Source organism: Carassius auratus, chromosome 5, assembly GCF_003368295.1.
Source record: "Carassius auratus strain Wakin chromosome 5, ASM336829v1, whole genome shotgun sequence".
Taxonomy (NCBI): Eukaryota; Metazoa; Chordata; class Actinopteri; order Cypriniformes; family Cyprinidae; genus Carassius; species Carassius auratus.
This window is the reverse complement of record NC_039247.1, coordinates 23,118,565-23,132,068: the sequence shown is the minus strand read 5'-3', so window position 1 is coordinate 23,132,068 and position 13,504 is coordinate 23,118,565. Positions and strand designations below refer to the sequence as shown.

The 13,504-nt window shown below is 36.5% G+C and overlaps 2 protein-coding genes across 2 annotated transcripts; one reads left to right on the top strand and one right to left on the bottom strand.

Moving 5' to 3' along the window:
- Positions 1-2,775: 2,775 nt before the first annotated feature.
- On the bottom strand, positions 2,776-4,712 carry LOC113081629 (protein MIS12 homolog). Its single transcript, XM_026253649.1, has 2 exons — positions 4,608-4,712; positions 2,776-3,974 (listed from the first exon to the last, which is right to left on the bottom strand). Exons 1-2 carry the CDS (start codon positions 4,621-4,623, stop codon positions 3,343-3,345), a joined length of 648 nt encoding a protein of 215 aa, XP_026109434.1. The 5' UTR covers positions 4,624-4,712; the 3' UTR covers positions 2,776-3,342.
- A 411-nt stretch (positions 4,713-5,123) lies between these two features.
- LOC113081598 (derlin-2-like) lies at positions 5,124-11,189 on the top strand. Its single transcript, XM_026253645.1, has 7 exons — positions 5,124-5,279; positions 5,574-5,639; positions 6,072-6,145; positions 6,230-6,323; positions 8,261-8,456; positions 8,586-8,676; positions 10,714-11,189. Exons 1-7 carry the CDS (start codon positions 5,187-5,189, stop codon positions 10,817-10,819), a joined length of 720 nt encoding a protein of 239 aa, XP_026109430.1. The 5' UTR covers positions 5,124-5,186; the 3' UTR covers positions 10,820-11,189.
- Positions 11,190-13,504: the final 2,315 nt, after the last annotated feature.

Genomic DNA, 13,504 nt, shown 5'->3' with positions numbered 1-13,504 from the left:
GTTTTATGCAACTAATTTAAGATAGAATATTTCTCACACAACCTTCCACAAATGATCTGGTAGGCCCATGCATAAATCACAGTGAAAGATAAGTTTTGTGTTAAATAAGTTGAGTGACATGAAATGGATTCGGTCTTTTCTCACTTTCCTCATTTGTATCACAGGAGTATAAAAAAAAATAGCTTTGAACTTCATCTGCTCGAGTGTGTTTGCCTCTGGTGGAGACGGTCTCTGAAAGATGTGGTGGAGGGGGTGACGGGGGTTTTCAAGGCAGTAGTGCATATTTTATTTATTGTTCACTGCAGTACTTTCTGATGTTGATAGGATTGAAGTCTCAAAATTACCTTTTACTTTTTTTTTTTTTTGAAACTAACTTTTAGTTCATGCTAATGACTGCTGAATGTCAAATTAGTAAACAGATTTGAGTACACATTACTGATTGGTTTTTATATTTTCTATAAACAGATAGTTATGGTTCTTGATTCTGATTGGTTGAGTCGTGTTCAAAGCTGTTGTAAATTACTCTACAAACATACACCTTTGTTTACTTCTGTGTACTTTGTTGGAACCACAACTGTTTCTGAGGAACTACATTGTTTGGTGGAAGAATTCCGTTTTTATTTATTTCATTACATTATATTTACTCTGTTTTATTCTGTGAAACCTTACAACGGATATGGAATAACCATTTTACAGAAGCAAAAAGCCATGTGTTTTACATTGAATTTATAAAAGCTAAGGGGGTTTTACTCACTCCACTTCCACTTTTTGGTCTAGCAACGCCCCTTAGCCATTATAAATTCACTGTAAACCACGGCTTCACAGGGCTTTTTGCTTTACTCTCACACACATTTGTATCAGTGTATCAATAGAAAGTTTGATTCAGATCAGTTTATATCAAAGAGTTCTTTCACACTTAATTAGTCTTGCAAGTCTGATTCACTCTATTGAATCGGTTCATCTTAAATGGCTCTCTCACGTATGTATCTACAAGTATCCACGCTCACGCTCATTTGTATTTATAACTGGAAAGTTTGATGTACACTATTGAATCAGTTCATCCTTAAATATCACTCTCGCATTTGTCCTTATCTTTAAAAAGTGAATCATATTAGTGTATCGGTTCACCCTAAACAGTTCTTTCTCACATATAGCATGACGATTGAATCAGTTCATCGAATGGTCCTCAGTCACACATATGTAGCACTATTCATTGTATTGATTTGAGCTAATCCTTAATGGTTCTCTCTTGCTTACATAGCACAATAAAGTCTGTTTTGGGAAAGTCTATTGAATCAGTTCATCATAAACAGACCTCTCTTACATGTTGCATTGGAATGATTCATTCCAGTGAATTGGAAAAGAATGATTCCGAAGCATTCTATTGAATAAGTTCATGTTTGTCCCCAACACACCAAGCAAGCCAAAGGCAAAAGTGGCAAGGAACCAAAACTCTTACCAGTGATGGACAAGGAAAAATCTTGGGAGAAACCCATTCAGTCGGGGGGCCAGTTCTCCTCTGGCCAGACGAAACCAGCATAGTGTGGTCTAATACCAGGATGCAACACAGGTCAGATTAAGCAGAGGACTTTAAGTGCCCTTTTGGTCCAATCTAGGTGCCCCTGGACCCTAATTGTGCCCTCGTAATGCAATTTTCCCCTACCCCTCCTGAGGTCTATGCACACCACTGCTTCAGTTGTTATAATGAGATGATTCATGAGTGTGAACTCACTATTTTTAGCAGTGAGTGACTTTGACTATTTTAACACAATCGTCAAGAAATCAACTATCTGTGATTGGTTGCATTGCTCAACTTTACAAAAACACGTTGTAAGTAGAAACTTTTGACATCCCCCAGAGCACAACACAAATATGCATTGAATTCTGCAATATCTGTGTCGCCAATATCCTGTTATCACAGTTTCAGATGAGGGTGCTGTTGCTTTTGTTTGAGGGTTTTCACTGCGTGAGAAGTTTCAGTTGCACGAGTCTCACGCTGAATATGTGAGAGTTGGCAGCCCTGGAAACCATTAGTTGGTTTCATTGCATGTAAGTAGTCTCTATTTATAGAGGATGCATTTTATTAAACTCAGCTCGGTTCCACGCTGCTGTTCTCTCATAACTCATCACCTCAGTATCTTCAGGCTGGAGCAGGGCTTTCTGACTCCAGCTTGTCATTGCATGGGGGTGTGGAGATAAGGGGTCTTTATTGGTAGACCCTGCTAATCTGACTTGGCAGGAGGGATTGAGGCCAGGCTGTCCGGATCGTGACGCCTCCATCCAGAAAGACTTTTTATGGATGGCCCCAGCTGCTCTGGATACGTCTTTAATGAGTGATGAAAGAGGCAGACGTAGAGTCAGGCAGGTTGCAGGACCTCCCTCCTCTAATCCACCCGATCCTTCACTGTGTCTGTCTCTCAGTCCTCATTTAGGTGCATGCCCTCCAGCAAATCCAGAGCTATGATTCATTTTTACATGAGAATAGCATTGCCCTTTGGGTTTTCCAGCATGCACTGGGTGCCTCGTAAGGTTAACACTGCAAAAATCTTATTCTAATCAGCATCAATATCTCGATTTCTATTATTTTTAAATATGAACGATGGATTTACTGTACCTGAGATGATATTAAGAGTCCAATCCAATGTATTATTAAAAGTTATATATATTTTTTAACATTTAAATTATGTGTTGCATTACTGAAAAGGTTACATTTGTTCTTCCTCATACAAATATCTTTCAGTATACTTCATTCGTGGAAAAGAATGCATCACAATACAAACACAAACTCATTTTATTGCTATTTACAGTTATGGACAAAACTACTAGCATATCAGTCTGTTACATTTATTTCTAACTTTTGCACTTAGCAACTCAATCCAAGTACTGTCATTTAGATTCAGACTATGTACAAACAGAGGTGTTCCTCTGCTGGTGATGAGGTCCTGTAGAAGTCAATATGAATTTAAAATCTTTTTTAAGGGCAAGACCTTAAAATATCTCCTCAGACAACATAAAACTTTCTGTAAAGTGTAAATCCCACCAGGCTGCTGGACACATCAGTTTGGGCATTGTAGGAAATTTGGGCTAATCGAATGCAGATTTCACTGTACTGAACATAAAAGGCACTGAATCGTAATTGAGAAAACCCAGTGACTTTGAGGAAGGAGAGATGGACTGCATTTCAAATGTCTGAGGAAAATATCTTGATTACAAATGTACTGCTTCGATCATGGTACTTGCTTGTTAATTGTACCAAATAGATTGTCTCCCCCTGGTGGATGGACCATGCAATTTCATCACAGGGCTGTAAGTTTGGAGGTGTCAAATGTTACAAATAAAACCTCAAACCTCATCCAGTCCTTTATTTCGCTTGTTAATCTTTCCTAAAACATCCTGCAGTTGTCCCACAGTATCCATCATGTGTCGGATGCCGTCTTGGAAATTTCCCATTCCCTCTCGCCTCCATGAAAGTCGCAGTTCCTCGATCCATTGCAGCACTTCATCCAGCTGTTTCTGCGTTTCTTTCTGCTCCTCAAGCTCAGCGAGAAGCACTTGCTTGGCGCACACCTCGGCTTGATAAGCCTGCAAAAGCTTTGCAATGGAGTCCTGCAGCTTCATGAGCTCTTCTTTGCCTTCTGGGTACTTCTGATGCAGCTGGTCGTCGGGCAGCAGGACATTGCGAGGGATGGACAAGACGCGGTCCATCAGCATTCCCTTCATGCGCTGAAACATGATTTCAAAGCGCTCCTGTAAGAACTGCCGCAGTTTTTGGGTGCTTTCTCGGGCTGCCAGTCGGAGCTGCGCTGGGGGATCCTGGCCTGGACACAATCTTTTCACAAACACAGATTCAACAGCGACCAATATGTGATTGAGGGAGTCTCGAAAGGCATCACCGACTCGTAAAGTGCAGGTCTCTGGGGTGAAGCCGAAGAACTGTGCTTCATATAGACGCAGGGATTCCGATCCCTCTGAAACTATGGTCATGAGAGACAAGTTAAGCCACAAATATATACACTATATATTTAGTTTTGCATTTATTTTTAATTTTCTGCATCATTACTCCAGTCTTCAGGGTCACATTATCCATCAGAAATTATTCAAATATGCTGATCAAGAAACATTTCATACATATATATATATATATATATATATATATATACACACACACACACACACACACACATCTATGTATGTATACATGTACTTATATGTATATATGAATATATACACACATATGTACATACACACATATGCACATGCATGCATACATACATACATACATATATATATATATATATATATATATATATAAATTCATATAAACGTACATATAAACATACATAATCATATAACGTATACATACGTTCACACACGTATATAACATACGTTAATATAGCTGTGTCGTTAATGCGGTTTCTCAAAACAACGTTAACGTTAGCCATATGAAACTGACAATTACATTTACCTACATGTAAAACTGACTAAATATTTTCTAAGATTCTAGAGTTACAGATTAAATGTCATAACTATTTTCCCCCTCGTTATGATATTGTTGATGTTGTGTAAGTTATTCAAGGCAAAAGGCTGGAAAACAAGAATAATTTTACCTCCGCTCTCTGCCATATCTCCGCTGCCCGCGCGCAGTTCAACCTTCTTCGTGCGTCACTCAGGACAAGAGTGTTTGAAAGCGCTACATCGTCTCCTGGTGGTTGGGAGCGTAACGACGTGAATGCGCCTTTTTTTTACTGTCTATGGAATGCGCAGAAGATTAAAAAAATAAACTAACTATAAATTAAATCGATTTTGGACTTTTTAAGAAATAAACACATCCACTATAGAGGCATGTTAGGAATAAGCTCCTGATAAAATTAACAGTATGTTTTTTTTATTTCTGACTCGAACCCTACTGTTGTTATTTTATGGGCATATTCCCATACCAATGTGAAACTTTCAGTTCAACAAAAAAATTACAATATTTCCATCCAAATCTTTACCAACCAATAGAAAAATGCCATACAGCCGCTGGGATAAAACATTAATTTCCACGTTAGAGGACCAATCAGAGCAGCGAGATCGCAAAGCGACAACCAATTAGATTGCTCAAAACTAAAACCACCTCCTTTATTCGCTTTCCCAGATGATGACGTGTCCAGAAGGTACCGGAAGCAGCGTTGTTGCTCCAAAAAATGGCATACCAGACGATCCGACAGGAATATTTACAGATTCCAGTGGTCACTAGATCTTATACCACCGCCTGCGTCCTCACTACAGCCGCCGTGGTAAATAAATTTATGAATATCAGGGTATCGAGCGCTATTTTCTGTCGTGTCCTCGTCCCTCTGCAGTTAAAGCATAGCTGGTCTCCTGTTGGATGTTATGAGGACGTATTTACTTAAAAACCTCCGGTAAAATGTCTTACCTTTACAGTTAAACGTCAAACGGACTGCTAAAAGTAACTTTGCTTTTGATTTCACTTATTATTTGACTGTGATATTAAGTTACCACTAAACGCCGTTTGTGTGCCTGCAACATGTCATTCGTATCTGATTATGGCGTTTCATTTGTTTTCACAGCAGTTAGAACTCATCACACCTTTCCAGCTTTACTTCAACCCAGATTTAATATTGAGGAATTATCAGGTAAGCGTCAAAATAAGCTTTTCATTGAAGAATAGTCTGCTTTGTTTTAGTTTTAACCTGTAAAACCCTGATATATTCAATAATAGTCATAATAACCCTTTAGACTATATACAATATAAATAAGAAAAAAATAGTTTTATGTTTTGTATACATTATTGCTATAAATATAATTTCAAGATCTCACAGCAAAAACGTGTACAGAACCCAGGTGGACATTTTTAGAAGGCCTTTTACTTCAAATATTATATATAATATTTGTTCTATAATTAAAATGACAGAAGGCATATAGTAGATTGTGTACAGTAGGTTTTCAGCAAAGTTTTGATCATGTTGATAATTTTGAGGCCTTAGAAAATGGTGTATTTAATATGATACGAAAGGGTTAATGTTGCAGCATGTGATTCTAAATTTTCTTTGTTTGTGTTTTCATAGGTATGGCGACTAATAACCAACTTTTTGTTTTTTGGTCCAGTTGGGTTCAACTTCTTATTCAATATGATATTTTTGTATCCTTTATTAAATCATGTTCTTAGTGAACCACTAGATTGTGTAGTTATCCGTGTAATGGATCCTTGACTGGAGTCTCACAGGTACCGGTACTGTCGGATGCTGGAGGAGGGCTCCTTCAGAGGGAGAACCGCTGACTTTGTCTTCATGTTCCTCTTCGGTGGCTTTCTCATGACCGTATCCTTCACATATTCTCAAAAGAGAAGAACTCTTTACATTGACCTCTATAACTTCTGTCTCTTCTGTATATAACACACACACACACACACGTATATATATATATATATATATATATATATGTGTATATATATATATATATATATATATATATATATATATATATATATATATATATATATATATATATATATACATACATACATACATACATACATACATATATACATATATATATATATATATATATATATATATATATATACATACATATATATATATATATATACATATATATATATATATATATATATATACATAATTATAACACTGAAACATAACTTGCTCCAGAGCACAGAATAAGTTACTCCGGCTATTACTCATCCTGAAAGTTACCATCGTGTTTGGAACTGAAAGTTGCATTCATCCGCTTAATTCCCCTTAAACACAACGTCACATTGCCTGCTTCCTGTAATACCCCCTGCTGACATGGCATTAAAATATCAACAACCTACCTACATAGGCATAGTAAAAAAAAAAGAAAAGTTTCAAATTATTTACTTTCATAAGTTTATAAAAGACTGAAAAAAGTGCAAAGGATACATTTAAATAATATAATACAGTATTTGGTTGGTTGATACATATGGTATTGGAAGCAATGTTCCAACTTTGGCATGTTTTTATGAATATACAGGTGCTGGTCATATAATTAGAATATCATCAAAAAGTTTATTTCACTTATTCCATTCAAAAAGTGAAAGCTGTATATTATATTCATTCATTACACACTGATATAGTTCAAATGTTTATTTCTTTCATTTTGATGATTATAACTGACAACTAATGAAAATCCTAAATTCAGTATCTCAGAAAATTTTGATATAACTTAAGACCAATACAAAGAAAGGATTTTTAGAAATCATAGCCAATTGAAAAGTATGAACATGAAAAGTATGAGCAGGTACAGCCCTCAGTACTTAGTTGGGGCTCCTTTTGCCTGAATTACTGCAGCAATGCGGCGTGGTTTGGAGTTGGCTTGTTTGCTGGCCAATTAAGAACAGGTATACCATGGTCCTTAAACCAGGTACTGGTAGCTTTGGCACTGTGTGCAGGTGAAATTCGCATCTCCATAAAGTTGGTCAGCAGCAGGAAGCATGAAGTGATCTAAAACTTCCTGGTGTACGGCTGTGTTGGCCTTGGACCTCAGAAAACAGAGTGGACCGACACCAGCAGATGACATGGCACCCCAAACCATCACTGACTGTGGAAACTTTACACTGGACCTCAAGCAACGTGGATTGTGTGCCTCTCCTCTCTTCCTCCTTGATTTCCAAAGGAAATGCAAAATATACTTTCATCAGAGAACATAACTTTGGACCACTCAGCAGCAGTCCAGTCCTTTTTGAAGCAAGACACTTCTGACGCTGTCTGTTGTACAAGAGTGGCTTGCCACAAGGAATGCGACAGCTAAAAGATGCTATAGATCAGGGATACTCAAATCTGGCCCAGGGAGAACCGCTTCCTGCAGAGTTTAGCTCGAACCCTAAACAAACACACCTGAGCAAGCTCATCAGTGTCTTTGGGATCATTAAAAAAATCACAGGTAGCTGAGGTTGATCAGGGTTGGAGCTAAACTCCGCAGTGCATTGGCCCTCCACAGTAAGATTTGAGGAACCCTGCTGCAGATCATCATCCTGTCCTAGTCTCTTTTGAGAAGTTCACAGAATGAAATACAAGTTTTGTGGTACCGTGGGAAGAAAAGAACAGCAGAATGAGTCACCTCTCACTCTGACCTCTAGATGTAGACTGATAGAGCAGCTGACCTCACACTGTGGTCAATACAGTATACCATATATAAGCTTTTATAAGATTAAGAACAAACATTGCCTGTTACATTTGCACAAATACTAGTTATAACATTCTTAATGGCTTTGCAGATATTTGGCACATTTGTGAATCTTGTGTTCTTAGGCCAGGCTTTCACCATCATGCTGGTGTACATCTGGAGCAGGAGGAACCCAAGCGTGCGCATGAATTTCTTCGGCCTTTTGAATTTCCAGGCGCCTTTCCTCCCCTGGGTGCTCATGGGATTCTCTCTGCTGCTCGGAAACTCCATCATCGTGGACCTTTTAGGTAGAGATTTGTCTGAATGATCCAAATGTTATAATTAATGCAAATTTTAATATGAAGGAATCATTTTTTATACACACACAGTTATGAATGAATCTGTTGTTGGTGTGATTTCTGTATTTTCAATGTAAGGCATCGCAGTGGGACACGTGTACTACTTTCTGGAGGATGTGTTTCCCAACCAACCCGGTGGGAGCAGATGGCTGAGGACTCCCTCCGTCCTGTGAGTGCTATAGCTTTGGTTATTAGTCTGCATATAATGAATGAAAAGTAGAGTGTAAACATCAGTATTGTGAAATATTATTGCACGTTTTCTGTTTGAATATATTTTAAAATGTAATTTATCCCAGCGATGGAAAAGCTGGATTTTCAGCATCATTACTCCAATCTTCAGGGTCACATGATCCTTCAGAAATCATTCTGACATGCTAAAGAAACATTCCTTTTATTGTAAATGTTGAATTATTTGTTTCAGCAGAGCTGCATTTTTTTTAAACCATAAGTTTTTTTGTAAACCTATAATGTCTTTACTGTCACTTTTGATCAGTTTAATGTATCCTTGCTTAATAAAAGTATTAACTTCTTCCTTTTTTAAATGGTAGGATAAGTGATAAACATGACACCTAACTGTTTTCAACATGTGAACATGGTATTAATCAAAGAATGCTGGAAAAAAATTATGGTTTCAACAAAAATATTAAGCAGCATGACTTTTTAGAAAATGTGAAGTGAAAGTGACATATAGCCTAGTTTGGTAACCCATACTCAGAATTCATGCTCTGCATTTAACCCATCCAAAGTACACACACACACACACACACACACACCATGAACATTTATGCTGCGGTGCCCAGGAAGCAGTTAGGGGTTCGGTGGATTGCAGAGACTCAGATCCACAACCTTTGGTTTAGGAGTCAAACTCTAACCATTAGGCCACGACTTCCCCTTCTTGTAGATAATAAAAATAAGAAACCAAATCAGAATTTTAAAATTAATCAACATGAATAAATTACTTTTTTAAATCTAATCAAGTAGAAAACTGTTATTTTAAATTGTAATAATATTTCAACTTGTTTTTGTAACTGTCATTTTTCATGAAGATAAGAGCTTAAGAGATGACTTAAAAAAAAAAATGGTAAAGAATGGTGATGTGAAGAGACCATTTATATGAAACATCAGTATGCAGTTTTTCACACCCATACTTCTGTGCCATACAATCTGTAACTATCAAAGAAATAATTAATATTATGTATGTGTGTGTGTGTGTCCCTGGACCATAAAATCTTAAGTCGCTGGGGTATATTTTTAGCAATAGCCAAAAAAAAAAGACAAACTTTTTTTGTGTCCAAAAATCATGTTCCATGAAGATATTTTGTAAATTTCCTACCGTAAATGTATCAAAACTTTACTTTTATTTTTTATTTTTTACTAATTTGTGATTAGTAATAAGCATTGCTAAGAATTCAACTTTAATTATTTTCTCAGTATGTCAAATTTTTTTTTTGCACCCTCAGATTCTAGATTTTCAAATAGTTGTATCACGGACAAATATTGTCCAATCCTAAAAAAACCATACATCAATGGAAAGCTTATTTATTCAGCTTTCAGATGATTTATAAATCTCAATTTCGAAAAACTGACACTTAAAGGGATATAGTTCTCCCAAATAGCAAAATTATGTCATTAATAACTCATCCTCATGTCGTTCCAAACCCGTAAGGTATATGCATGGTATACACACAGTTTCAATGGAGGGACTGAGAGCTCTCGGACTAAATCTAAAATATCTTAAACTGTGTTCCGAAGATGAACGGAGGTCTTACTGGTTTGGAACAACATGAGGATGAGTTATTAATGACATAATTTTGCTATTTGGGTGAACTATCCCTTTAAGACTGGTTTTGTGGTCCAGGGTCAGTTGTATATATAATTGAAGCAATCAAAAACAACAAAGAGCAATGATATACAGGTGCTATAACAAGTCTCCGTTAGCTTTACACAATACACTTAGCAAGGGCTTTTAAAGAATATAATAAATAAAAAGAAAACAGATAGAATAGATAAAGAGTAGAGCAAGATGTATGTATGTATGTATGTATGTATGTATGTATGTATGTATGTATGTATATATATATATATATATATATATATATATATATATATATATATATATATATATATATATATATATATATATATATATATATATATATATTAGGCTTTGTTTTGAAGTAAACATCCTTTTTTTTTTACTTTTCAGTAAGATGCTGTTTGATGCACCTGAGGAAGACGCCAACTACAACCCTCTCCCTGAGGACCGTCCAGGAGGTTTTGCCTGGGGTGAGGGTCAGCGACTAGGAGGCTAGTCTCAACCCCCATGTGCCTGCTGTCTAATGGACATCTCTGAGTGCAAAAGAAGGAAAATCTTCTTCTTTTGACTCGTTTCGCTTGTGTAGAAAAGAACAGGAGCTTCACCCACTGAACAAGAGAGAGACTTGTAGTTTGTGTGCCTGGAAATCATACGCCTCGAAATATCTGCAAGGCCCATAATGATCTTCTGACTGTAGAAAGGTGTAAAAAAAAAAGAACTGACTTTTGATATGTTGCTGTTGCTGCCCTGAACAACAGCGAATACAACCTGAGCAGCTGTAAAATACAAATATCTATTGATAGTCACCATTTAACTTTTTTCTTTCTCTTTTTCTTTTTTTTTTTTTAAATAAATGTATAAAAAAGTTTCAGAGTACTGCTTGTTTGTGTTGTTTTCTTTTTCTTTTTCCAAAAAGCCTTTCGTTTATAGATTCTCAACATCGATTGAATTTGCATAATCATTTCCACACAAATGTCTCATGCGGTGCTTCAACAGAAAATGACAAATCACTTGACATTTTTAGAAGATGTATTGCATTCATAACAACAATAAGAGAAAGATTGGTTTCTATGAAAGTAAACAAACTTGTCTTATTTCACATGCTTTTAGAACTTGTTTTTGCTCAAATAATGTATAATATAGTAGTTAAAAATAGTAAATGTAGGAAGAATAGTTGGTTTCTGGCTCTGCTCATGTGTCCGTCTGAAAGGGAAATAATTGTCTTCCTGTCTTTTATACTATGTCATCATAATCCTCGCCGTCATCGGACATTTCAATTTCTTCGTAATCCACAGAGACAGCGTCTTTGTCTTGACTTTTATTATCGACGGTGGCGTACTGTGGAGTAATGGTGTGTTGTTGGGGCGCAGGAGGATTTGTCTCATCCAAGACCTCCTCATAGTCCGATGCGGGCTCCAAATCCTCACAACTCTGATCCACTGGAAATTCAGATATGATATTGAACTGGTTACATTTCTGTTTGCTTGTGGTGATATGCAGAGAACAGTCTCAAAAGCCTTTATCCCATCCACATACCCTAGTAGCTATTTTCAGTGAATTTGCAAGACTTCAGATTGATTGAAATTTTGAATGAAAACCGGGAGGCTTGTGACTGTCCCATTGACTGCCAAGTAACTTGCACTGTAAAGGTCCAGAAAAGTATGAAAAGCATTTTCAGAATAGTCCATCTGCCATCTATGGTTCAACTGTAACGTTATGAAGCGACGAGAATACTTTTTGTACGTGAATAAAACCAAAATACACATCACTATAGCGCCATTTTAGAGAATATGAGCTGGACACAAGCCGCTTACGCTCTTCTGTGTCAGCTGTGCTTCACAGATGCATTGTTTTTGTTCAAATCAAAGCATAAATACACGTAGAAACCGTAGTCTCAACACAGAATAGTATACACAGTTTGCATTCAGCAGATAATCTCCAAAATATCTATGGGAGAGTCTGAAGCCTCCAGGTTTCCATCCAAAATATCTTAAATTGTGTTCTGAAGACGAACAAAGATTTTACGTGTTTGCAAAGACATGGGGGTAGGGGATAAATGACAAAATCGATGACACAATTTTAGTTTCTGTGCAATCCCTTTAACACCGATAAAAAGAAGAGGCTGTGAGGGACAGACTTTTAGTCATGGCACACTATAAAGGTCGTTATTTTTGCCAACTCACTATTTTATGGAGTTTTTGTCTATTGAAAGTTTTCAGGAAGACATTTTGTACACGTGCCTGAGTGTGCCATGAGGCATCAATATTTTGATCAGTTTTCCTGGAGAAACTGTCCATTTTAAATGTGTATATCTGCTAAAAGATCATTTTGTCAATGTTAATGACCTGACACACATGAACTGAAAGCTACAAAACTGGAGTTTGGGATTTCATATATCAAAGGGAAGTGACTCTCGAGTTCAAGAAAAGCCTTTTATTAACCTTCTTCATGAATATTTTTGCTCGTAAACGAAAATGAAAGTAAAGGGGTATGTATAAAGTAAATTAAAGCATCTATGATAATATATTAAAACGAAACTGACCAAAATGCATGGATTTGAACTGATCTCTGGAAGGTAAGGGTGGTCTCTCATCCTCAAGCTCTTTGAGATGAACTTGGTTGTTCCTGTAATGAAAAAAAAAGTCATTTATTTTGGAGTGTAGCACCGTATTTTGTGAAATAAACATCTAGTCTGACAGACTTACTGGGTTTTGAAATTTGTGTCATTGTACTGATTTGGTCTTGCTTGTGTACTGTACCAAGCAGCTAGAAAAAGAGGAAACAGAGATTGAAGGATTGAAACGACAAATTTTATAATAAAATTAATCAAACAAGAGAGTTATACATCATTCAAACTGCTATAATAATATAGTCCAACCCTTTTAAATTATAGTCATATTTGGGGATTTTTTTTTATTGTATTTTTTTACAATAGCTGTAAACATAGAGTTAATGGGTGGTGAATTTATTCATTAAATGTAAAAAGTGTGATAATTAACCCCTGTTGAACACAATCCCTGTCCAGTTTCCAGATGTTTTTTTACCTCTTTTACTGATGCAAACATTGATGATTATGAAAAGCATTACTATAAACAGAGACACCAGAATGATGGTCAGAATTAATATTATCCAGAAGTACTGACGTAAAAACTCCATCTGTGAAATGAAACAGAAACTGTTC